Source organism: Gopherus evgoodei, chromosome 13 (genome assembly GCF_007399415.2).
Source record: "Gopherus evgoodei ecotype Sinaloan lineage chromosome 13, rGopEvg1_v1.p, whole genome shotgun sequence".
NCBI lineage: Eukaryota > Metazoa > Chordata > Testudines > Testudinidae > Gopherus > Gopherus evgoodei.
The window spans coordinates 23,816,958-23,840,599 of NC_044334.1; the positions used below are offsets into that span (position 1 = coordinate 23,816,958).

The 23,642-nt window shown below is 41.9% G+C and overlaps 1 protein-coding gene across 1 annotated transcript in view; it reads right to left on the reverse strand.

Annotated features, from left to right (window-relative positions):
• Positions 1–2,042: 2,042 nt before the first annotated feature.
• The window catches only part of SUDS3 (SDS3 homolog, SIN3A corepressor complex component), a 34,250-nt gene continuing 12,650 nt past the window's right edge, over positions 2,043–23,642 (reverse strand). The window contains 7 exon segments of the mRNA XM_030582546.1: positions 2,043–3,514; positions 7,027–7,111; positions 13,060–13,165; positions 13,923–13,944; positions 18,895–18,923; positions 18,926–18,955; positions 21,645–21,740. Of these exon segments, the coding sequence (XP_030438406.1) occupies positions 3,416–3,514; positions 7,027–7,111; positions 13,060–13,165; positions 13,923–13,944; positions 18,895–18,923; positions 18,926–18,955; positions 21,645–21,740 (467 nt within the window). The 3' untranslated portion in view covers positions 2,043–3,415.

The following is a 23,642-nucleotide window of genomic DNA, read 5'->3' on the forward strand; positions in this document are numbered from 1 at the left end:
TCATCAGCATGAAAGCATGTCCTCTGGAATAGTAGCCGAAGCAGGAAGAGGCATATGAACGTTTAGCATATGTGGCATGGCAATACCTTGCAATGCCAGCTACAAAAGTGCCATATGAATGCCTGTTCTCACTTTCAGGCAACATTGTAAATAAGTGGGCAGCATTATCTCCCATAAATGTAAACAAAACTTAATTTCTCTTTGTGATTGGCTGAACAAGGAGTAGGACTGAGTGGACTTTCTAGGCTCTAAAGTTTTACATAATTATACATTTGTAAGTTCAACTTTCATAATAAAGAAACTGCACTACAGTACTTTTATTAGGTGAATTGAAAAATACTATTTCTCTTTACAATAGAAATATTTGTATTCACTGTAGTAACTGAAATCAAAGTATTTGAAAAATGTAGAAAGCCATTTAAATACTTTGGATTTCTATTATTGTTTAGCAGCACAATTAATCACACTATTAACTTTTATCGCTTGGCAGCCCTAGTCTATTCATTTATGGTTAGAACCTATAGTAGAAAGTGTCATTTTATGGAGATGCCAGCTCCCATTTAAAAAAAAAGGGAAATCAAAAACCTAATGTGCCCCCCTTGGAAAGGGACAAAAACTTACAAGATAAGAAAACCGGTTAGAAAAAGTGAACTGCACTGTATTTTTCTCCAGGGCTATTCTCCCTCAAGTGTCTACCCTCTTTATCCCAACCATAAAACATTCTGAAGTACAATCCTCTTAGTATTAAAAGCTTAGTACCTCCCAAGTGCAAGGTGTTTCACGAATATAAAGACCAGAGAACAAATACACAGACCACCATAGGACAAGTGGTTTCAAAAAAGAGTTCTTCCACAGGCCTCTTTTTGGGGTGGGGTATCTAATTTGGGCAATAGCCAATGTAGGCAAGAAAAGTTCTCCCATGTCATTGAAGTAGAAAGAAAATTGCCAAACACATAATGAAAGGGGACATTTTCATTAGAACCTTGTAAAAAGCTCATTAGAAAAGACTGTTGCACACTGGCTCTACTCCAAATGATGAAGCAAAGCCCAAGGTTGCAACAGAAGGTGAGGTTGCTGATCAAGACTGAGGTGCATGGTCAAAGCTGTGCACTGAAGCTTATACAACCCCATGTCCACATTGTGCCTGGCTCTAAATAGTATCCAATACTTGCACAAGTGTGGAACAAAAAAAAGAAAATCACCGAAAGTGTTCAGTGATGGCTTGCTTCTATGTAGTTAGGACATCTGGTGCCAATGGACTGGCAGGACTCCTGCCCTTTGTTGATCCCAGGTCCTCAACTGCCTCCCCCAGAAAGACACATTTGATTCAGTAGGAAATCCTATTTACGTAACTGTTTTAGTTATAAGAACCATGATGTTCATGTTGTAAGGCTCAGTGACAAATCCCATTTGATACATCACCTTATTAAAGTCTGTCTCAGCAGCAGAACATTGCATTAAGCATGCTGTTAACTGAACTCAAAGAGCTTGCTGCTCTCCATCTGACTGGATTTGCAGTGAACATAGCACATCTTAGGGAGGTGGGCAACAGACTTCCTGCCATTCTCACCTTGGGATAAGTACAGAGGTGGCAGAGATTCCAAACGTAACATGACTCAATCTCACAGCCAGTATATCACATGCTCATCTCTAAGGGCTGATCTACACTATCGTAGGGGAGGGGGGGGAATTGATCTAACTTACGCAACTTCAGTTATGTGAATAACGTAACTGAAGTAGATATAGTTAGATCCACTTACCATGGTGGCTACACGTTGCTGTGTCAACAGGAGAACATCTCCTGTCGGCTTCCCTTACGCTTCTTGGGGAAGTAGAGAGCACTCTCCCATCTATTTAGTGTGTTTTCACCAGATCCACTAAAGTCGACATTCGCTGCATCAATTGCAGCAGCGTCCATCTATTGGTAAGTGTAGAGATGCTCTAAGATTCCACCATGGACCCAAGACTCAAGTGTGTGTACACAGAATCATTACTGGGACTTGATGCTATCCAACTGTAATAAACAAAGGACTGGAGAAAGGTAAAATTTAAAAGTTCATTTACCCAGATATGAAATACAAACCTAAACATGAACAAGGTGGCATTTTAAAAAAAAAAAAAGAATAAAAACCCAGTTCCAAGTGACAGACACTGATAAAGGAGCACCTTAACTCATTGCCCAATGTTTTCAAGTGGAGACTCAGTTTCACTCATATAGAAGGCAGAAAGTTGACACTCTTTCCTGTATGTTGTATAGTTCGTGTTGCTGCATCAACACATTTCATGGCGGCCTCTGGCTATCAGTGCCCACTTGTGAATAAAGTATTTTTAGAAAATAGCTACCAGGAACTCAAGTGGTTACACACACTTGAATGGATGCCATTATTAGTCAAATACTGTAGAATTACAGCACTTTTGAAGAGGACACTGTAGAGACTCATCTTGGTTTCTAACTAAAAAACACCTTGAAAGAGAAACTGTATGACATTTGGGGAATTAGGCTTCATACACACTATCAAGGCCTAGCAATGCAGCTTTTCAATTTGTATCAGGGCCTTGAGAGCAAAGATCTATATCATAAGTTACTCGTCAACTGTTCCATTAATTAGCTGAGTCATCAATTTCAAGGAACTTATGTACAGCACTGAAAGATAAAATTATCCATGATTATACTGTGCTGTTCACAATGTCACTGCCTCATGCAAAGTCCGGTTAATCCTTTGGTTTATACTCATCTATGTATGGAAATGCAGTGTAGCAGTATAGACACACACTGTTTGTTCATCTGAAGGGTTTTTAATGTGAAGAGAAAGGAAGCTTTGGATTCACCAAATATGACTGTTTAACCAGGTTAAAATCAACTGGAACATCAGCATGTTACAGGTTTCCAGAACACTTTTCACACTTTCCTAAAAAATCCTCATTGCATGGGCAAATCTTTCAACAGCTCATCCAAAAGAACTGATGTCATGTTGTTACAGACAAAGCTAGTTGGATTAGTCTCCTTCTGCTCGGCACCCTAAGCTTTGCAGAAAAAACAGAGCTAGCTTTCAACAAGGAAAATAGCTGGGCTCCCCCCCAGTTCAAAAACTTATGTTGTTGTCCATGTACACACACGCTTCACGGTACAAAGCTATAAAGATGAGAAAATATGTGGCAGAGTCTTCTTAAATATATAGTCTCTAGAAATATGAAAAAGCTCAGAGAATGTTTATGGCAAAGTCCAGCGCTCCAGGGCTGTGCTTGAGTGTCACTAGAGACTTAAGGACTATGGGGATGATGTGGCCAGCCACACAAAGTCTCTCAGGAGGCCATAACAGCATCTCTGTTGCTATGGCTGGGTGGACAGCCTGCTATTCCCTGTAAGAGGGTTCTTTTTTAAAAAAGAAAAATCAAGGAAGAGTCAGACAGACAGTCATGCAGCTGATCGCCGACGGATCACAAAAACCCCTCGCTGTAGCTGTCCGAGATAGATCCTCATTTTTGTGCTGTCACTGGTCTTCCTCACCCAGATCTGCATGAGAGAGAGAGCAGACGGAGACCCGCCAAGATTAGAAATATTGGAGAAAAATCTTTCAGGGATCCTTAATGTTTGCCATAAAATTTGCTTTCTGCAGCTCTCCCCGCTTTCTTAGGAAGAATATAAAACATGGCTTTTTAAAAGCAACTTTTGTATAATGTATCCAATCACCAGCTTTATCCCTCTCTCTGCTGCCTACCCTCTATTAATCAGAAAAACTAATTGTTCCTCCTAAGCATCAAGCAGGTGAAGTTCTCTACTACAACAGCTCATAACAGAAAGCTTGCATTTGTTTTTAGCTAATCAAGAATAAGTCTCCCTAGATCCACAGATCATAAAATTACTTGTCCTGGGATTTGCTCAGACAAGTAACTATTAGTCAAATGAAAAGCTTGGCCTAATTTTGTTCAGTGAAGCATTTCTCACACTATTAAATTATAAAGTTGTATTTGGAGATAAGTGCGCTTGCTTTTTGAACACCTACACTGAAAATTCTTACTACTGCAGATATATAATCTATTTAAAAGGACAACAAATTGCATCTGCAGAAATAGCCATTTGGAAAATAAAGTTTTTAAAATCAAAGTCATCGTCAAGGAGTCTGGAAACCAGATCAGATGCCTTTAAACTGAATCTGTGCAAGTGTCCTCCTGGTTTTATCATTTTGACTTCATTTTTTTTAAAATGCGTTTTAAATAAGACTTGATAAAACTTGATAAAAATTAACATTGTTGCAGTTATGAATAGAGTACAATATTTTCCATTACAAAGGTTTCTAAGTTTAGTCTTGACCAATTCACATTTTAGTGTTGGCTTTCAGGTATAGGTATATCCTTAACCATCGACTTACAGACACAAAGTAGTTGTTGTTTACTATATTATATTCTGCATTTCCTGCTTTTAATTATTCCTTTCACTGGAAGACTGTCTCCAACATCTCCTCGAATATTCAACATTTAAGGGTGTTAACTTTATAACTGGGGAATTTACTTCCAAAAATTCAGCTTTTCACAGAAATGTTATCACACTTAACAAATTTCAGTTCCAGAGTTTATAAGTTCACCTTCTAAGCCCTTAAATAATTCTATCTGCTCATGATTAAGAGTATATCTAGACCCTAGCACACACATTTTCCCCATTACGGTTCCTTTCAGAAGTACCTTCCTTGCCTGTCCGTTGTTTTCAGTTGAAATGCCAAAAGGGGGTGGGGGAGATAAAAAAACTCAACCCATTTCCCTCTTTCTTCTAATCCAGTGCTGAAGCCAGCTGCCTTTGAAAGAATGCTCTTATTCCACTTTAAGAAAATGCAAGTCTGCATTATCCTTTTGCAAGAGAGATTCTTTAATTTCAGCTAAAGCCTCTCATCATTTACAACATTAAGATCCTTAATGTTAATTGTAATAACCTTAATCAAATTAGCCATTTCTGTATGTGTTATAATACATCTGTTGGCATTTTGCTACAGGTTCATTTAAATAATCAACCATAGAGCCTAATGATTGCTCGGTAACTATGGCTCATTGTTATAAAAGAGCATTTCCCATATATTAATTTTATTGATAAAATATTTTCCCTTTAATACCCATATCAGAGGTACTTCTTTGGTTCATGGAGGCCACTCAATTTAAGCATTTCTAGCTCCATTTTCTTGAAAAGTTAGTTTTCACATTGTTTGCCAATTGTTTTTCTTTGCACAATTCTCCTATTGCTTAAAATACCAAGTTTGTTTTAGGTTTTGATTCAGATCAATCCTAGATGCACATGCCTCTTAACCCCCACTAACCTCATCCCAACTCTGGGTCAGCAATTCAAGTAGCATTAGCCAAATGACTTGCCCTTTTCTGGTACTTAAGTGACTTATGGACACTTGACATAATGCTCAAACATGCGCTGCCCAACTCCTTTCAGTCCATTAGTTTGTGGGAGGCATTAATCATCATCAACTATCTCAACTCACACCTGCTAAAGACAACCATTTTTCTGAGCCAGAGGTGAAGGAATTTACTATAGCCTATGGAACCTGAAGCCAAACTTATTCAAACACCACATCAGAAACTTTGTATCTAAAGCAGCCAAAGAGTAGGACATGTGAACAGGAAAGTAGGTATAGTTATTAACCACCAGTAATTTTCAACCCAATTACCTTGATAAAACCAGGAGAACATTTAAGAAATTGCTCAACTTTGGCCCTTAATTGTGTCTTAAGCCAGGAGTCATTTCAAACTGGCAACTACCCACCAGCTGGCAATCACAATGCTGCTGTACAGACAGCTGCTGTATGAGGAACCAGTGTCCAGTTTACCATCAGTGTTCATCCTGCTGCTGCAAAAACTGACTAGCTTTTGAGAAATTACTAGCCTGCTTTCTTATTGGTAGGGTATAGTCTCAAACTTCACCCATATTTTGCTAATACTATGAGGTGTCTGTACAAGGCAAGCTCCAAAATTCCAGTTTCAGTCACTGACTGTCAGATGTATCCCAGAGATAAAGGCTTTTCAGCAAGGGAACTTCCAGGAGATTGCGCCTGCTGTTTTCTTTTAAGAGACTTCAGATCTTGATTTAATTTAATAGGCAACTTAGAGGTCCTGTAACATATACAATGAGGTTAGCAGTAAGGTTGAAGTACCCTATCTACACCTAAACTTAGTGACGAGCCTTTAATTCATCCTCTTCTGGGACCCCAATGTTTTATGTCAAATGAGAATAAATATTTGTTCCTGGAAAGTTTAAAGACTAGAAGTAACGGAAATTTTCAATCCACAGCCAGGGAAATACAATGCAAATATCTTTCCTGATGCCCTGCCAACTGAGCAGCTTGGGCAGAGAGGGACCACCATATCTACATGGTAAAGATATTGAAGTCTCCTACCAGGTCAATCCTTTGCCTCTCCTCAGCAGAGACAACAAATTACGTGCAGTGGTTCTGTAATATGGATTCTCAGCCATCAAGGCTGATCCAAGATCATTAATATTCATTCCACCAAGGAGCTTAAGACAGACTTGGCTCTGGAGCCAAAAGGTGAACTGAACTTCTTTACTCACTACGAGGCTTACCTCAAACCCTCAGTCAAACTTTTCTGCAGGGGAAAAATCAGAAGACTAGAGTATATCATAATCCAATTTTAACAGGTTGGCTGTGCACCAAAAATCATCTATGAGCAACACAGAAGAGGGATATGTAAAAAGAGATTTGTTTAAGGATATAAGTGTCAATAAGAGATCAACCCAAACTATTAAAGTTACAAATATTAAAACCCACTAACACTGCTGAGCAAGCATCACTGGCAGCACAATTATGAAGATTATGATTGAAACAGTAATTCAGCTGCACCTCAGATTTAGCTTCTGATATACCACATCTTTCCCCAAAGGAAGAGGCTGCTACTCTTCCAAGCAATTTGTACTGTGATTATGAGTTTAAGCCCAACTGACAGACATCCATTTGCTTGTCTGCACTGACCCTTGTCATTGTCTCATTCGGACCAAAACTTAAAGAAGCCCATTACCTCGTTGGCTCCTACAGAGCTGATCACACAGCTGATCTTAGTGTTCTCTTTTGACTCCAGGTAAATAGCCTGGCTCTTGTGGTACCTGCAAAAAGCAACGCATGAATCTGTTAGCTGCCCAGCAGATCCCATCTACAGCATGTGAAGATTTAGAAAGCCGTTAGTAGCTTGATTTATGAGCCACACAGATTCTATATGCATGAGGATTCTCACTTCTCAGCATATTCACATCATTACATAGCTAAAGATTTAAACCCATTTCTCTCCCCATCACCTGCACCCAAACATTACAATCACACTAAGCTGCATACTGCAGATTCCCCCACCCCACTCAAATATATAATTACTGACAACTCTGCATAAATTAAAAGGTTTTAATAGAATTTCTTACTTACATAAAAATGGTAACACCAAAAGTTGACAATATTTACCCTTGGGGCAGAGTTCTTTTTTTCCCTGCAACTGATTTGCTTCCATCTTTCAATAGCTAGAGTATTAAAACAAACTCATCTAAAATGATCTAAAGCATACAGACTAACAAATGGCTGGGTTGTAGGGAATTCTAGAAAAATCTATCAGATACGCAATTTAAAAAAAAAACCTAATGTTCTTAGCATTGTGTCACAACTGCTTGCATTTACACCCATTGAAACCCAAAAGACAGTGCTTCTCCACTAACACAACTGGTACCTTGCACAGGCAGGGAAGTGCTGAAACATCAGTGTTCCACTGCCAGTTTTGTAATCAAGCCCCAGCTCATTTCTCTGGCAGCATCTCACACCCGGTTAGTCCTCTGTGCTACAAGTATAGTACCCAGCCCAGAACTTGAATCCTTCGCCCCTGCTGCACCACTACCCGAAGTTGATCCAAGGGAGAGACTCAGTGCAATTCCACTCTGGCAAACATTAGGAATTGCTTTGACACTGCAAACCGCTCCATCTTCTTGCCCCCACTACCTTGACTAAGCAACAAGTGTGACTTGCAACATAGCTGGAGCTCCTGAGACTTGCCAGTGAAGCTATGTGCTAAACCACCTCACTAGGTCCTACAGACTGGTTCATTCTGACTGCTAGCACACCAAGCCCTCAGATTCATTGCCTGTATGTTCAGCATAGCACTTGGTTCCATGGTCAATCCTTTACCCCCATCACTTAAAGTTTTTCACAAAAAAACATTACACATGAAATAAAAAGCAGGAGGCATCAAACTGGTGTAGCAAACTGGCAAAGAGAGATTAGATCTAGTGGCAAGCAGAAGGCTGCAGTGGCCTAGGAGGTACAGCCATATGAAAGGGGTCAAACAGGGCCAGGAGAACCAGGGATGCAAAAGATGCTTAGGTCCACAGGTTTAGAAGGGGGTCTGCAGTTGATAGGGATGGATATGAAATGGACAGGGGGAGGAAGAGGGTAGAAGACATCAGAACAGGGAGTTCTGTCCATGCTGCAAGTGATACAATTTCAAGTTAAACATGGGTAAAAGCCTCTCCCCTCCCCATTTCATAATATCCCTTATTTCATGATCTTCCCTTAATTTTCACCTTCCTCACCCAAGAACATGCAAAGGAATTAAGGAAGGTAGCCCCCTACATTAGGTGTCATAAGGGCTGTCAGAGCTACTGTCCTGGAATCTTGATGCTCTAATTACATTTAAAATTGATGCTAGAGAAGATACAGGGAAATTACTACACCAACAGCTTTAACTTGGAATTAGGAAGTACATTTGAGCAGCCTTATCAATGCAGTTAATAAAAAAAAAAAGTCAGGCAACACATCAATATTAATCCAAGCCAACCCTAATTCACGTGGCTTCTCCTCCAACTGTCATGATACAGACATCTCAGTACACGTAATTCCTCAAAAATCAAAAAACAGACCTCAGATTCCTGCTGATAGTAAAGAAACTAGAGACATTAAATTATGTTTTGAGAGAATGGCTTAATCTTGCTAAGGCTGGAATTAAAGTTGTGGAAGTGTGATTTTGCAGAACTAGGTATGTGCATAATGGGTGATCGCCATGGAGGTGATGAGTGTTTGGGTGTTATGTTTGGATGGTAAAGCATGTGATGGAGGTTGGTATGGATTTTATTTTTTAGTTAGTGCATTGATTTAAAAAAACAAAAACACACACACACACACACACACACCCACCCCACCCCCACTTGGACAACCTAACAAAGATAACAGTTTGCAAGTTCCTTCTTCCCACACAGTCTGCCAGTCACTGCCATGAAAAAAAAAACACACACACTCACTTGCCCTATAGGCACTGAGCAGACAAGAGACACTTCCAGAGGACTAAACTCTTGGGAAAAAGTGGACTGTTTTAGAAAGTCAGGAAGAAAAAAAAAAATCACATTTATTGAAGTCTAATATTTGATCTCTCATGGCACCCAAAGTTGTCAATTAGAGACAATGTTTGTATTATAACTAGGAAGCCACAGGATCCCACATGACATTGCTGTATCCAGCTTGTACAAGTTTCTTTGCTAATATAACATGAGATAAAATAGGGTCTTATCTTATTTTGTCCAAGGATACTGCAGTGCTTTCAAGTGCTTGATTTCATAGCCTTAATGTTAGCTTTCTGCATGTAACACACTTAAGGATTCACCTTGTTAATGCTGTAGTTAAAGTACGCTCGGTCTCTTTATTATCCCATAAGCAGGAATCACTTACATATAATCTATTTCAGTATAATTAAGTGAACAATTTTAGCCAGGAGTATAGAGATGCCTTACAGTTACTGGAGCATAGTTATACTCCCACATCTGCCCCATAATGACACGCCTGACATTTAGATCAGGTGTCTGAGCTGCAGAATCATCGCAGTTACTTCCCTAGCAACTGTTCAGTATGCAGCTTTCGGCACGCTGACTGGCTGATAGCTATTAGAGTATGATAATTTGCATAATCTGTTATTTCCATAATAGCCATATGATAAAATATGAAAGTCTCCAACAATTAGTTCTATAATCTGTTCTGACTGGCTCCCATACTTGCATTTTCAGGCTGTTTCCCAGCAATGAAGATTATAGTCTCAGCTTTATGCCCTTCAGATGAGAAAAATGCCCAAGTGTAAATAACTAAACCAGAAGACATTGGGTTAACAAAAAAAGACAGGGAAATTGTTTTTGAAATGTTAAACATCTCAGACCTCTATCTCCATTTTCAGGGCAGGATTTCATCTGGTTCCCTGGTAACTTAATAGTAACCATGAGACTTGGCCAATGAACTGCGTTTATTCAGCAGTTATCTTGTAAACTGGAAGCATTCTCAAGTTATTACAACCCAGACTCCACTGCCTGCTTGAAAACAGTGCTAGGGCATGAATAGCCCTCACTATGAGGTTGTAGTAACCAGAAGCTACAATCTGACAGCTCTTCATTGTCTATATGAAGTGAGTTGGGGGTCTTAGCATAATTAATGTACACACTTCCTTATTGCAAAACACCATTGCAATTGGCACCCTTATTACCAAGATAACAATGGGACTGGAGAATGACCTACCTTTTCATCAATAGAGGCTATCGCTCACTGGCACAGACCCATAACGATGGGTACTATAGAAAACTTTAAGCTAGGCAGACAGTAGAATTAATGGAGAGGAGCAAGATGGCAAGGGGAACCAGGCACTACCACTGCCTGTTTGTTGATCAAGACTGTCACTCAAAGTGGTCAGACAGCCATTGAAAACAAGGGATAAAAATAGAAGGGGAAAGGTGGACTAGGACTGAATTTACCTGGGAATTTTTTAAGCTGGCTTCTAGGAGAGAAAGAAAATAGCTCTAATGGGTGAACTCTTGCTTTCCATTAGGTAAAATAAACTGCCATAAAGGCTAGCACATACAGAGGCTGCCTGAAACTTCATCTTCTGCTAGGTAATGTTTAACTCAAACTCTGAAGTGTCAGCTTGTTCTTGCAAGGAAGTTTTTCAATAAGACAAAGAGACTCTGGATGATGGACAAATGGAACACAAACCAAAGCCTCAGATGCACACTGTACTTCAGACTGGAGGCCAATAATGGAAGCCTCTCCCATTCCCTGCTATGAAATTCTCAATTATACTGTGCACATCTAAAGTTAAAATTAGAGAACAAAAAAGTGGTTTTGCTGCAAGCGTTTTAGGCATTGGGGCAAAATGGCTGAGGAAAAAAAATATATACTAATTCCATATCCAGCTGGGTTTCCCATTATTAAGTCTCCATTTTGTGAAAGAAGTTCCCCAAATGTAGCTACAAAAACCTCAGGGAGTCCATTTCTAGCCTTAAACATTAACGATTTTGAGAAAATTGTCCTTTATGCCTCCTGTCAGAAGGAATAAAAAAATAGTCACTCCTGAGCTGTCAGAGTTTATTATTTTTAGTGCATGCTAGCAGCTTCAGGTTTAATATACATTTCAAAAAAAGTTACCCTCCTACCACGAGCTACTTTGTTATTTTAAAATATCAGTAATAATGCCTCTGCAAAGTAGCTATCAAAATGTGAGTGGAATTATTCTAGCAAAAATGTAAAAACAGCAGTACAGGACACAGGAAAAGGCAATGACTACAATCCTTGACAGTGAAACCCCATGACAATGGAATGTGGTGAGAAAAATATTTATGCTATAATGCCATATGTCCTAACCACATATGATTTAGAGAGTCCTTTCATACTTTTGAGAAGCTCACCTGGGGTCCAACTATGTATTCCTTAGTTTGAATTTGATGGGAATTTCGCTTGACTAAGATGCAAGAACAGCCTGTTGTTTCTAAGAGGGAGGAGGACATAAGCCTTTTACAGATGTGTCTGTGTGCTTGAAATTCTAGAGAGTGGAGTTTAATCACTATAGTTTATCCTGGTTTCAGAAAAAGCAGGGAAGAATAGTAGTTTTAAACAAAAAAGCAATACACTTGTGAAAAGACTCAGTTTGTTGAATCCTAGTTTAAGCTACACACGTTCAAGCTCCTTTCTATTGCTAAACTGTCATTATACACACACCCCAAACCTTTAGTGAAATTTGACAACCAGAGGGTTGGTAACAGGAAAATTGCTCTAAAACTCCGTGAAATTGCTGCTGTGCTAGGTTACGAACTTTTAGTTATAGCCTTCTACTTAATAGCTAAAGAAGAACAGGTCATAAATCTGATGAGAAAATGACCTACCTTCTAGGTGCTCATGTTGAGAAGAACTCATTTCACATGCCACCCATTCAGTGAGAAGGTTACAGCAACTTCCCTTGGTTTTCTGAGCTAACACACAGCTCAGTCAGTCAAAGTAATACATTATAAGTCATGTAAATTGCTTGCTATTTTTAAAGGACTAGACTGCGTCCTTGATTGCTCACTCTTGCATATTTCATAGGATTAAGCTTAAAAAGGGAAGTTCTCTGTACAAAATGAACATCTTCCCTGATGTATCATGAGGCTTCAGTAGTTACATACCCATAAAAATTACAGAGATAAATCTGATCATCATTTCTGAAGTGGGTTCTTGTGTAGGGGTTTGATCTTTAAAGGTTATTTGGTTTTAGTTATTAGAAACATTTTTCATTCTACTCTGCTGGTTCATAATATTTTACTACCTTCTGCCACCTTGTGGCATAACATTCTAATGAACCATAAAGCTGAATTAAGAACTTCCAATATCGTAAAGAGCGGCTGCATCAGCACTAGCAGCATGGATTTGTAATTGTCTGCACATAATTGTGACTACCTTTACTAACATTACTTTTAATAAACACACTTCCTTGGTGTTCTAGCACAAAATAGGGCCCTCAATGATACCAGCTTACATAGCTATAAATTCCCTTCCACAAAGTCAGAGGGGGAAGCAAACTATTTCTCAGAGTTCTGTCAACATTCCTGCAGTAAAGAACTATAGCCACTTCTAATTCACTCAGAGCACCACACGTAGTAAGTGGCTAGCTCCTGCTCAGAAACACATTCTGCCTCTAAAATGTTTTCTCCAAAGGAAGTTCTCTTCGCATTGTTTTGTCTCTACAGAGCTCAGACTAACAGCAGCAGCTGCCCCCACATATTCCCTCTAAACCTACCATCTTTTATCATAGTAGAGTTTGCCATCTTCAATCCGAGCCTCAAACCGCTGTGCCGGAGACTCTGCAAGTGTGGCTGGTAGGTGTTCTGGAGATGAAGGAGATGCTGGAACAGAAATAAGTTGTATATATAGACTAGCATGTTCACATCAGCATATACACATGCAACAGGAAAAAACTGACCATAGGTGTAAGTCTTCGCTTCAGAGGCGTTAATGCAATTTCACTGACTAAAGGAGGTGTGGTATGAACAGAGGAACTCTAATTTACTTCTGCTTTGACATAAATGCCTTCTGTTTGGGCAAGTCATTTCACCTCTGTGCTTGTCTCTTTTCACCCAAAATGGCTTGCCAGGCTTCTCTCAAAGAATTTGAAAAGTGATAGTGTTACAAGCAGCAGACAGACTGGCCCTTGAATTAGCTTCTAAGTGACTCTTGTTCTGTAACTAAGCCCAAAAAAACTGAAGTAAAGCCAACTACAAACACCAGAGAAATATCCAGACCCCTCTGGTGAGTTGTGCAGCACAACTGGTCCCACCCACCCGAGAAAACTGAGTGAGCCATCTCAATACACCGCATAGAGAAGACGAAAAACCTCTTACAAAAGCATTTTGGTTGATTCTTGAATCCTACATTTAAACAGACACCTGCACCATCATATTTCACTATTTATACTGTTCGTTTCATAAAAAAAGGTAAGATGGCAGTTTTGAAGCACTAGAACTGCCAGTAATTCTCACTGGATGACTAACCACAGAGACTAAAGAAGTTCCAATTTAAAGACTGCTACAAGGCTCCAACAAGATTCGTGTGTGCTTGAGAGAACATGATTTGTACCCAATGTTAATATCAACGTGCACTTACCTGGTCTCTTGGGTGATTTAAGCTACCAGAAAAAAAAAAGAGAGGAATAAAGCCATTTTAGACATTTGAAATGCAACTTGTGGTATCATAAAAGCATTGGTCTGAAAAAGGAATTGTGGTAAAGGAAAAGCAAGATTCAAAAAGAATTGGAATGTAAAATTGTAAGTGAAGTTATTAGTTATAACTAGAATCCAGAACATCAAATCATGAACATCAGTATCATGAGACAAAAATCTGGAAAATGAAGTTCTCTTCTAACTTCAAGCCATTTACCAAAACAAAAATTAAAACAAACTCCATCTTACAACTTCCCCTCATAGGCCATGGCTACACTGGAGAGTTGCAGCGCTGGTGAGGGGGTTACAGCACTGCAACTTAGGATGTGGCCACACTTGCAAAGCACGGCCAGCACTGCAACTCCCTGGTTTCAGCGCTGGCTGTACACCCGGTCGAGCCTCAGGTGTCGGGATTCCAGCGCTGGTCAGCAAGTGTGGACGCCCACCAGTGCTTTTATTGACCTCTGTGGTAAAAGGAGGTATCCCAGCATACCTTAGAAGCCTCTCTGGTAATCATGCACACTCCACTGCCATGGGCTCAGCTGACCCCACCTTTAAATGCCCTGGGAATTTTAAAAATCCCCTTCCTGTTTGCTCAGCCAGGTGTGGAGTGCAATCAATCAGCGACCATGCCTCCACGCCCCAGACGAGCCCCAGCATGGAACAATTCTGAGCTGCAGGACCTCATCGGTGTTTGGGGTGAGGAAGCTGTGCAAGCACAGCTGCGCTCCAGCCAGAGAAATTATATCTATGGGCAGATACCACAGTCCTTGCTGAGAAGGGGCCATGAACGGGACACGTTGCAGTGCAGGGTCAAAATAAAAGAGCTGAGGAGTGCTTACTGCAAAGCCCGTGAGGGAAATCGCCGCTCAGGAGCTGCCCCCCACAACCTGCCATTTTTACAAGGAGCTGGATGCCATACTTGGGTGTGACCCCACTGCCAATCCTAGGAGCACGATGGAGAGTTCAGAGCAGGGAGAAGTGAGGGAGGGTGTAGAGGAAGCCGACAGTGAGGCTACTGGCCTGGAGGCAGACACCCTGGAGTCCCAGGAGGCATGCAGCCAGGAGCTCTTCTCAAGCCAGGAGGAGGCTAGCCAGTCGCAGCAGCTGGAAGTTGCTGGTGAGGAAGAAGCTGCGGAGCGTGCTCGGAGTAAGCAGTTTATGTTTTGGGAGAGGAGGGTTTGGGTTATGGCTGCCTGCATGCATGCCTAAACGTGGAATAGCCCATTGATTTGCTCTATCACGTCTCTGTAATCGGCCTCGGTAATCTCTTGAAAAGTTGCAGCCAGAGCGTGGGCAATGTGCTTTCGCAAGTTTATAGGGAGAGCCACCGTGGTCCTTGTCCCGGTCAGGCTAACTCGTCCGATCCACTGTGCAGCGAGGGGTGGGGGGACCATGGCTGCACACAGGCAAGCTGCATAGGGGCCAGGGCGGAATCCACATTGCTGTAGAAGACCCTCCCTCTCTTCCCAGGTAACACGCAGCAGTGATATATCTGGCAGTAGGAAACCCTGTTGAGAATTTAGGGATACTTGAGTGCAGGGCGCCAGGTTCGCAGTCCCCCCACAGCCCCGCGGTGCGTTCCGGTCTCCCCACCCCCTTTCCAGCAGGCAGCCAGCCCCGCGGCACGCTCCGGTCTTCCCGCCCCCTTTCCAGCAGGCAGCCAGCCCTGCAGCGCGTTTTCCCCGCCCTCACCAGCAGGCTGGCATTTACGCGGACCGCTCCCCCCACCAGCAGCTCGCCACCTTCCTGTTCACTACTGTCCCCTGTGCAGGACACCAACTACCTCCTGTACCCAGTGCAGATAAACCCCAGTGACCCATCGATCAGTTCCCCCTCCCAGGTGCAGTCGGGGCAGAAACATTCACCCCATTGCTCGCCATGCCTTCGCTTCCCTGGCCTCTCTGTGTTATGTTAGGTATGTGGGAAGGATGCTACAAAAAGTCTAAAAACTCCTTCACTGTGTGATAATAAACAATGTAGCCTCTGTGTATTACATGTTTCTATCTATGTTTTTTTTAGTGACCTTGACTAATGCAGCCGGATCACCGGCCTCATGTCGCTTGCAGAACTTGAGAAAAAAATCCGCGAAAATCAAAAGAAGAATTGATCAAAGCAGTTATGATTCACTACAACAGAGAAAGTAGGAAGACGCAGGAATGGAGAGAGAAAAATGTATGAGTGGAGGCAAACAGAAAGCAGGAGAAAGGAATTGGCTACCAAAAAAACCTCAAAGCAGATAAGCCTCCTGGCTCACCAAACTGAGTCTTTCGAGTCTCTCGTAGCCATGCAGGCAGATCTGTACCATGGTAATGCACACCCCTCCCAAAGCTCTCTCTCTTGTTCCCCAGTATTTGCACAAAACACCTTTTTCCAGCAGCCAGTTTCTTATTACCCCCAGCTGCCCCCAACACCTGTACGATCACCTACCAGCCCTGATAACTACAATTCTTACCCTGCGCACTCCACCCCCATTACCCTGCAGCATAGTAATCCTGAAGTGCAGCAGACATTGAACAGTAATCCAAACAGGACATATTCAAACCTCTGAATGTACAGTTCACCACCCTAACCCCCCTGGCCTTTTATGTACTGTACTTTGAATAAAGGATTTTATGGCTTTTACAATACGTTTTATCATTGCAGGAAGTGGTAAATATTGTACCCCAAGGTAGAAAGGAGCACAGCAAAGGCACCAAACATTACTGTTGGCTCTCAGCATCAAATTGCTCCCTTAAGGCATCCCTAATCCTTGAAGCCCTTTCCTGGGCCTCTCTAGTAGCCCTGCTCTCTGGCTGTGCAAATTCATCCGCTAGGCGTCGAACCTTGGAGGTCCATTCCTCACTGAATCTTTCACCCTTCCCTTCACAAATATTATGGAGGGTACAGCACGCGGATATAATAGCGGAGATGCTGCTTTCCCCCAAATCTAGCTTCCCATAAAGACACCTCCAGCGGGCTTTCAAACGGCCAAAAGCACACTCCACAATCATTCTGCACCGGCTCAGCCTGTAGTTGAATCGGTCCTTGCTCCTGTCAAGCTTCCCTGTATACGGTTTCATGAGCCATGGCATTAAGGGGTAAGCGGGGTCTCCAAGGATCACAGGGGGCATTTCGACGTCCCCTATTGTGATCTTGCGGTCTGGGAAAAAAGTCCCGGCCCTCAGCCTCCTGAACAGGGCACTGTTCCGAAAGATGCATGCATCATGCACCTTTCCAAGCCATCCTGAGTAAATGTCAGTGAAACGCCCACAGTGATCCACAAGCGCTTGCAGAACCACGGAGAAATACCCCTTGCGATTCACATACTCTGATGCTAGGTGGGGTGGGGACAGAATAGGAATATGCGTCCCATCTATTGCCCCTCCACAGTTAGGGAAACCCATTTGTGCAAAGCCATCCACAATGTCCTGCAGGTTCCCCAGAGTCACAGTTCTTCTTAGCAGGGTGCGATTAATGGCTGTGCAAACTTGCATCACCACCATTCCAACGGTGGACTTTCCCACTCCAAACTGGTTCGCCACCGATCGGTAGCTGTCTGGAGTTGCCAGCTTCCAGATTGCAATAGCCACTCGCTTCTCCACAGGCAGGGCAGCTCTCAATCTCGTGTCCCTGCGCCGCAGGGTAGGGGCGAGCTCAGCACACAGTCCCATGAAAGTGGCTTTTCTCATCCGAAAGTTCTGCAGCCACTGCTCGTCATCCCATGCTTGCAGGACGATGTGATCCCACCACTGAGTGCTGGTTTCCCGAGCCCAAAGGCGCCGTTCCACGGTGCTGAGCACGTCTGTTACTGCCACGAGCAATGGAGTGTCTTGAGCGTCAGGCGTTTCAATATCATCGTCTGACTCCTCACTGTCACTTTGCAGCTGAAGGAATAGCTCCACTGCCATGCGTGATGTGCTGGCAACATTCATCAGCAAGGTCCTCAGCAGCTCAGGCTCCATTTGTAACAGAAATCTCAGAAAACGCGCTGCAGACTCACAATGCCACCAAACTGCTCGGAATGTGCAGCAAAGCACCACGGGGCGTTGGAACAGGAAGCGGAAAGACCCGCACACTTCCTTCCCCTTCCCACAAACCACAGCGCCAAAATGGGACGAGGTGCTCTGTGGGGTAGCTGCCCACAATGCACCACTCCCAATAGCGCTACAAGTGCTGCAAATGTGGCCACACTGCAGCGCTGGTAGCTGTCAGTGTGGCCACACTGCAGCGCTGGCCCTACACAGCTGTACGAACACAGCTGTAACTACCAGCGCTGCAAAACTGTAAGTGTAGACATGGCCAGAGTCAGAGTGTTCTGATCAGGCTTGGCGTAAAACTGTTATAAAATAGGCCCTCATTGATGAGAGAAGTGAAACTCACTCCATCATCTTGCATAGTTTTAACAAGCGCATATGGGGACCCTGATGGAGCTCTGGCAAAACAGATCATAGGTCTGGAAACAGAAAACCTTTTATATACAACCTTCCCACCTCACCCAGCCAGCATCCTGACATGAAACAAAGCTGAGATGCATTACAGAGAAAGATGGAAACACATGACCTCTGTTTTAAGATTTGAGATCTGACAAGAGTTTGTATCATTGTCTGTAAATCCAGATGAAGGAAAAACACTTCTGATTCCTCCACTTTATTAGAATCAGATATACTGTGTTTCATGCAAATATATATACCATTTCATTAAAGTTAATTCTAACCTGTTGGAATGGGATGGGGCAGGGGGAGGAACTACCATCTTGATAGGCCTGGGTATGTTAGGCAGTGGAGTACAGACTAGAAAGCCTACTTTGGATGGGATATCTATGTAAGTGACAATTTCCCAGCATTATTAACAGGAGCAACTGATTAGCCAGATATGGAGATAACCTCCTTTTCAATGCTGAGAACTAAGTTTCTCTAGAACAAGCTATTACTTACCTTATTCAGTGTCCTCAGATCCTCCATATCTGTTCATCTGTCAGCAGATAATTTAACTGAGGTATTCAGAATTAAATGGTACATGTAACCAAGACACTTTTGACAAGCAAAGTTAGAAACCAAACACACCAATGGTCTCCCTCACTTGACCAGGACAAACTCGGATCATTACAAGAAAGTCACCTACAGCTACAATATTCAAAAAAAAAAAAAAGAGTCCTACCAAAGAAACAAAATCTATCTATCTGTTACATAGCCATCTTCAGGGCTTCACGCAGACTGTAGACAATTGACAGTTCTGTTGCAAAAAACTGTTCTAGAACATTAGACACAGGGCGGGCGAGGCGCTCTCTTTAATGGACCAACTTCGGCTGGAGAGAGACACAAGCTTTTGAGCTTACACAGAGCTCTTCTTCTGTCTGGGAACTATCTCTGGATGCAAGTTTCCCCAGACTTGAAGAAGATCTCGTGTAAGCTCGAAAGTTTGCCTCTCACACCAATAGATGTTGGTCCAGTAAACCAAAAATAAAAAACCCACACAACTTACGTACTGACTTTCTCTCTCCAGTATCCTGGACTGACAGGCCTACAACACTGCATACATACTTTAACCAAAATTCATCAATAAAAACTGCTTAAAAAAGAAAAACTTGACATTTATGCGTGAAGGCACAACAGTAACATTTTCACAATCTTTTCTAACCTGCACTGTATGAGAATACCAGCTAATACTTGAGCTGCAAGAAGATCCCAAGTGTCGATTCACATTTCGTGAAGAGCTGCGTTCAGTTCATCAGCAGAATGAGGGGACAATGGTAACACACTGCAGCCCACGCACTGGGTGTGAGCAGAGGCTGGAAAATATGAATCTCCAATGCATCTTGGGTCAAACAAAAGTAAAATTGAGAGGAAGATAAAAGGAGTACCATCAACCTGAAACTAGTCAATTATTAAATACAATTAGAAGCATTTTAGAGCATTACATGCACTCCAAGTTTCCAATGCCAGTTTTTCTGGGTTACAATCACATTTTCCCTTCTCTTTTTAATGTATTGCTCCCCTCTATGTGGATTCCCAACCACTTCCCCCCCCCTTTTTTTTTTAACCACCACAAAAAACAGGGGAAACTACCTGATGAGAGAAATAAAATTGATTGTATTTAGGCGAGTTGTTTTTTTGTACAGTCTGTGTAAACAAAAAAGTGAACAGGAAATTTTCCTTGGTTTTTCCAGCTATGATCTTGAATGTTACTTCAACACTTAAGTAAGAACGCTTCAGACAGAAGTGTCGTTTTTAAAACTGAATTGTCCCTTCAAAAAAGGAACAAAAAGCCAAACAAGAAGCTATTTTATAACAACTTAAGAACAGGAGGCTTCCACTTCAGGCTGTGGATTTTGATGGAATGCTTGCTGCACTCCTGCTTTAGTGCAGCAGCAGCATCAGGACCCAGTCAAAAGGCAGACTTTGACCTTTCTGCATACAACTAGCATTAACCCTTCCCCAGTGAAGAAGGCAGACAGTGCTTAACTAGGCAAGACATGGAACCCAAGCTGGCAGTCACAGTTTTATGGAGGAGAGAGAGTGATTTCCACAGCAGCAGGGATAAATATTAAGTCTGTGGCAGATTTCCCTGAATGATGGCAATAAGGGATACTACCTTAAAAAAACCAAACAAAAAAAACCATCTAGCAAGAGTAGTTCAAACAAGGCAGGAGACCCCTGCAGTTATATTCAATTAGAACTACAAGTTCAGGGTCTAGTACAAGCATGCAGAAATCATGAGTCACTCCCAAAAGTCATAATATGGCTTTTTAAAAAAAAAAAGTTTAAGTAATAAGCTTGCGGCTCTTTTATTTGCCTTCTGAAAAATAGATGTGCCTGGCTTACTTTCCAGTTAAATAAAAGGTACAAACAAAAAAGTAGCCATGGCTGCAGGGGAACCATGCAAACACTTACATAGGTATGGTACCAGCCCATTAATCTGACCTCTGAAGGGAATAAAGATTATGTATTTTCCCCCTCCTTTATGCTGTACGAAGGCATGAAAGATTTTCTCCAATTTTAGTTATAATGTAAGTCTTGCATTCCTTGTTTTCACTACACAGCCCCTTAGATGTGCAGAGATGTGGAATGGCAGTTCTCGGACACCAGATGAAGGGGAAGAACAGAGAATTTCCTTTCAACTATTTTATCAATTATTTGAGTTAAAGCACCTTCCTCCCATCTTAATCCACCATCCTGTCTAGGCTCCATGGAATTCATTACTTAAGGCTATGTCTACACTATGAGCTGAGGGTGTGATTCCAGCTCCCATACAAGATAGTAGCGTATCCACAGTAGGACAGGCAGCAAATATGTGCGTGAGAGATGGGAACCTCACCCCAACTGTAGACCTACTCTAAGGGCATGTGATGGATATATTTGAAAATGAATCCACTTCAGAAATCCACAACCCAATCTTTATTGACAAATCCAAAGTAGTCAAGCACCACGCTCAAAACTGGGCCTAAGAACTGGTTTCTGTTATAATCTTCTGTTAAGTGAACTCAAAATACAGAGCTTACTTACTCCAACACTGGTTAAACATGACAGATTGCGTTGCCGAATGTCTTAGACTGACAGATTAAATCAGGTCCTTAAACCTTTATACTTTTCTTTCCTGTGTGCTGCATTGACGTACTGTGTTTAGATTATTGCACAGAGAGTATGACTCATAAAATGGCACTTGACTGATAGTGTAAAAAGGATATCAGGGGCAGGTTTTCTCCTTTTATCCGGGATCGGAACAGGGTCATTCGGCCTCCTTCTCAATTTCCTTGTCATGATAGGTTTCACTTCCATGGAATCTGCAGAATAATGAAGTTGGACAGCTGATAAGACCACAGAAGATTTTGAAGAATGACAGGGAGATGAGAAAGGTAGCAAAATTTGCTACAAGGCACAAGAAGAATCTTCTTTCTTCCTTCACACAGAGAACATGATTTTTCAGTATTAGTTACCAGCACTGGCAAATGCTGAAACTGGTGGCAGTGAATTAAAAAAACAAAACAAAAAACAAACAAACTACACACAAATTCTGGATTACTTAGTTAAACACAGCATTATCGATGTCATGGTATAACTATGCCACCTCCACATGATACAACCATATTTTCAGGGTTTTACAGATAGATAATTACGGAAATGTGCTACTTTAAAGACTTAGCACACATACGTTTTGGAGATAATATCAAGAATCTGTTTATCCAGATTTAACTGGAATTTTTAAAGGGTCTGGTTTATGAATATTTTTGCATTAACAAAGCCTGGTAGTTTTAAAAACATAAAAAGTTTGCAAGCCATCAGCCTCACATTACAGACAAGTCACTTGTGCCAACAACAAATTTTTACCACTAGGTATATGGAGGTGAAAGAGAAGTAGTACATGAGAGGCTGCTATAATGTAGCTTTTTAGTGCCTCAATATTGACTAAGCCAAATTTCTACTGAATGGTCTTAAATTCACAGAATACATTTAATCCCAGAGGATCACAGACTATACACAAAGTTTGCTTCATCTACCACAGACACTCTTGAGGAGTCATAGCAGCAGTTTAACAGCACACAGCAATGGAACAGAACCATTTTAGCACAAAATTGGGGGGAGGGGAAAGGAACATCCAACTGAACCACAAGAAGAATTTTAGGTACCTGAGTAACTACTTGAGCTGAGATTTGGCTAAGAATCCACAACTATTCTTAGTTGATCTGTTGAATCCAGATGACCCCACAAAGGAGCCACTTTATAAAGATGTCCCAGGTCAGAACAAAATAGAATGTACTGGAGAAATAAGCTTCCTTCCTGAGAAACACTATATTGCTGATGACAGACCCTACACCTGCCTCCTTCTGAAGGGTTTTAAGAGCAATTTGTTTGGCCAATTAATGGCTGATGTTGACTGTTTCTAAATGGTAACTCAGCCAGTTGGCTGGAAAATGGTACTCAATTCCAAATTCGTAACAAAGGCTGCAGTCAGCAAAGCAGCAAGAACAGAAAAGCCCTCAGCATATCAAGGTGGAAGTGAGGATCTTTTTTATCTCCAACCCATCCAAATGACAAAAATTAAATATTTACACAAGTATTTTGTACTGAGTGAGATCTCACCATCGAGAAGATACACTGCGCAGTGCACACAAAAGGCAGACTACTCTGCATTCAGTGCTCTCTGGTGTACTGGAGCAGGCCAGTCAGGCCAGAGACATACTTCCCTGGCCCTCCCCAGATAGGGGGGAAGGGAGAGTGTGGGGGTCCCAGGCTAGGGGTGGAGTCACAGGGGTTACTCCCCTGACCCCCAGCTTCTCTCCCTCGCCCAAATTTCCCTGTCAGTGTAAGCAGCTGGCACACCGGGACACTTTGCTTACTTAGGTTTACCTCCGTGCCTGCAGATGCTTGAGGTAAACAAGCCATCTTGGCCTGCCAGAATATATACAGTCGTCTTCCTCAATTTATGTTTGGCTATGGGAGTTTTCTGCTCTACAATACGATGTGGCTGGACATTATAGCAGGAAAACAATTAAATCTTCCATTTAAATGGTAACTCATGTTCATGGGTCCTTTTACCAGATGACCTAGCTAGGGGGAAGCTCCTTTTCTTGCTCAATATCCTTTCTAGACTTCTTAGCTGTAACAGTCATTCCCTGTATACTACAGCTACACCATTTACCAAGCTAACTCAAATAGGAGACAAAGGGAACCCTTAGCACACAAAG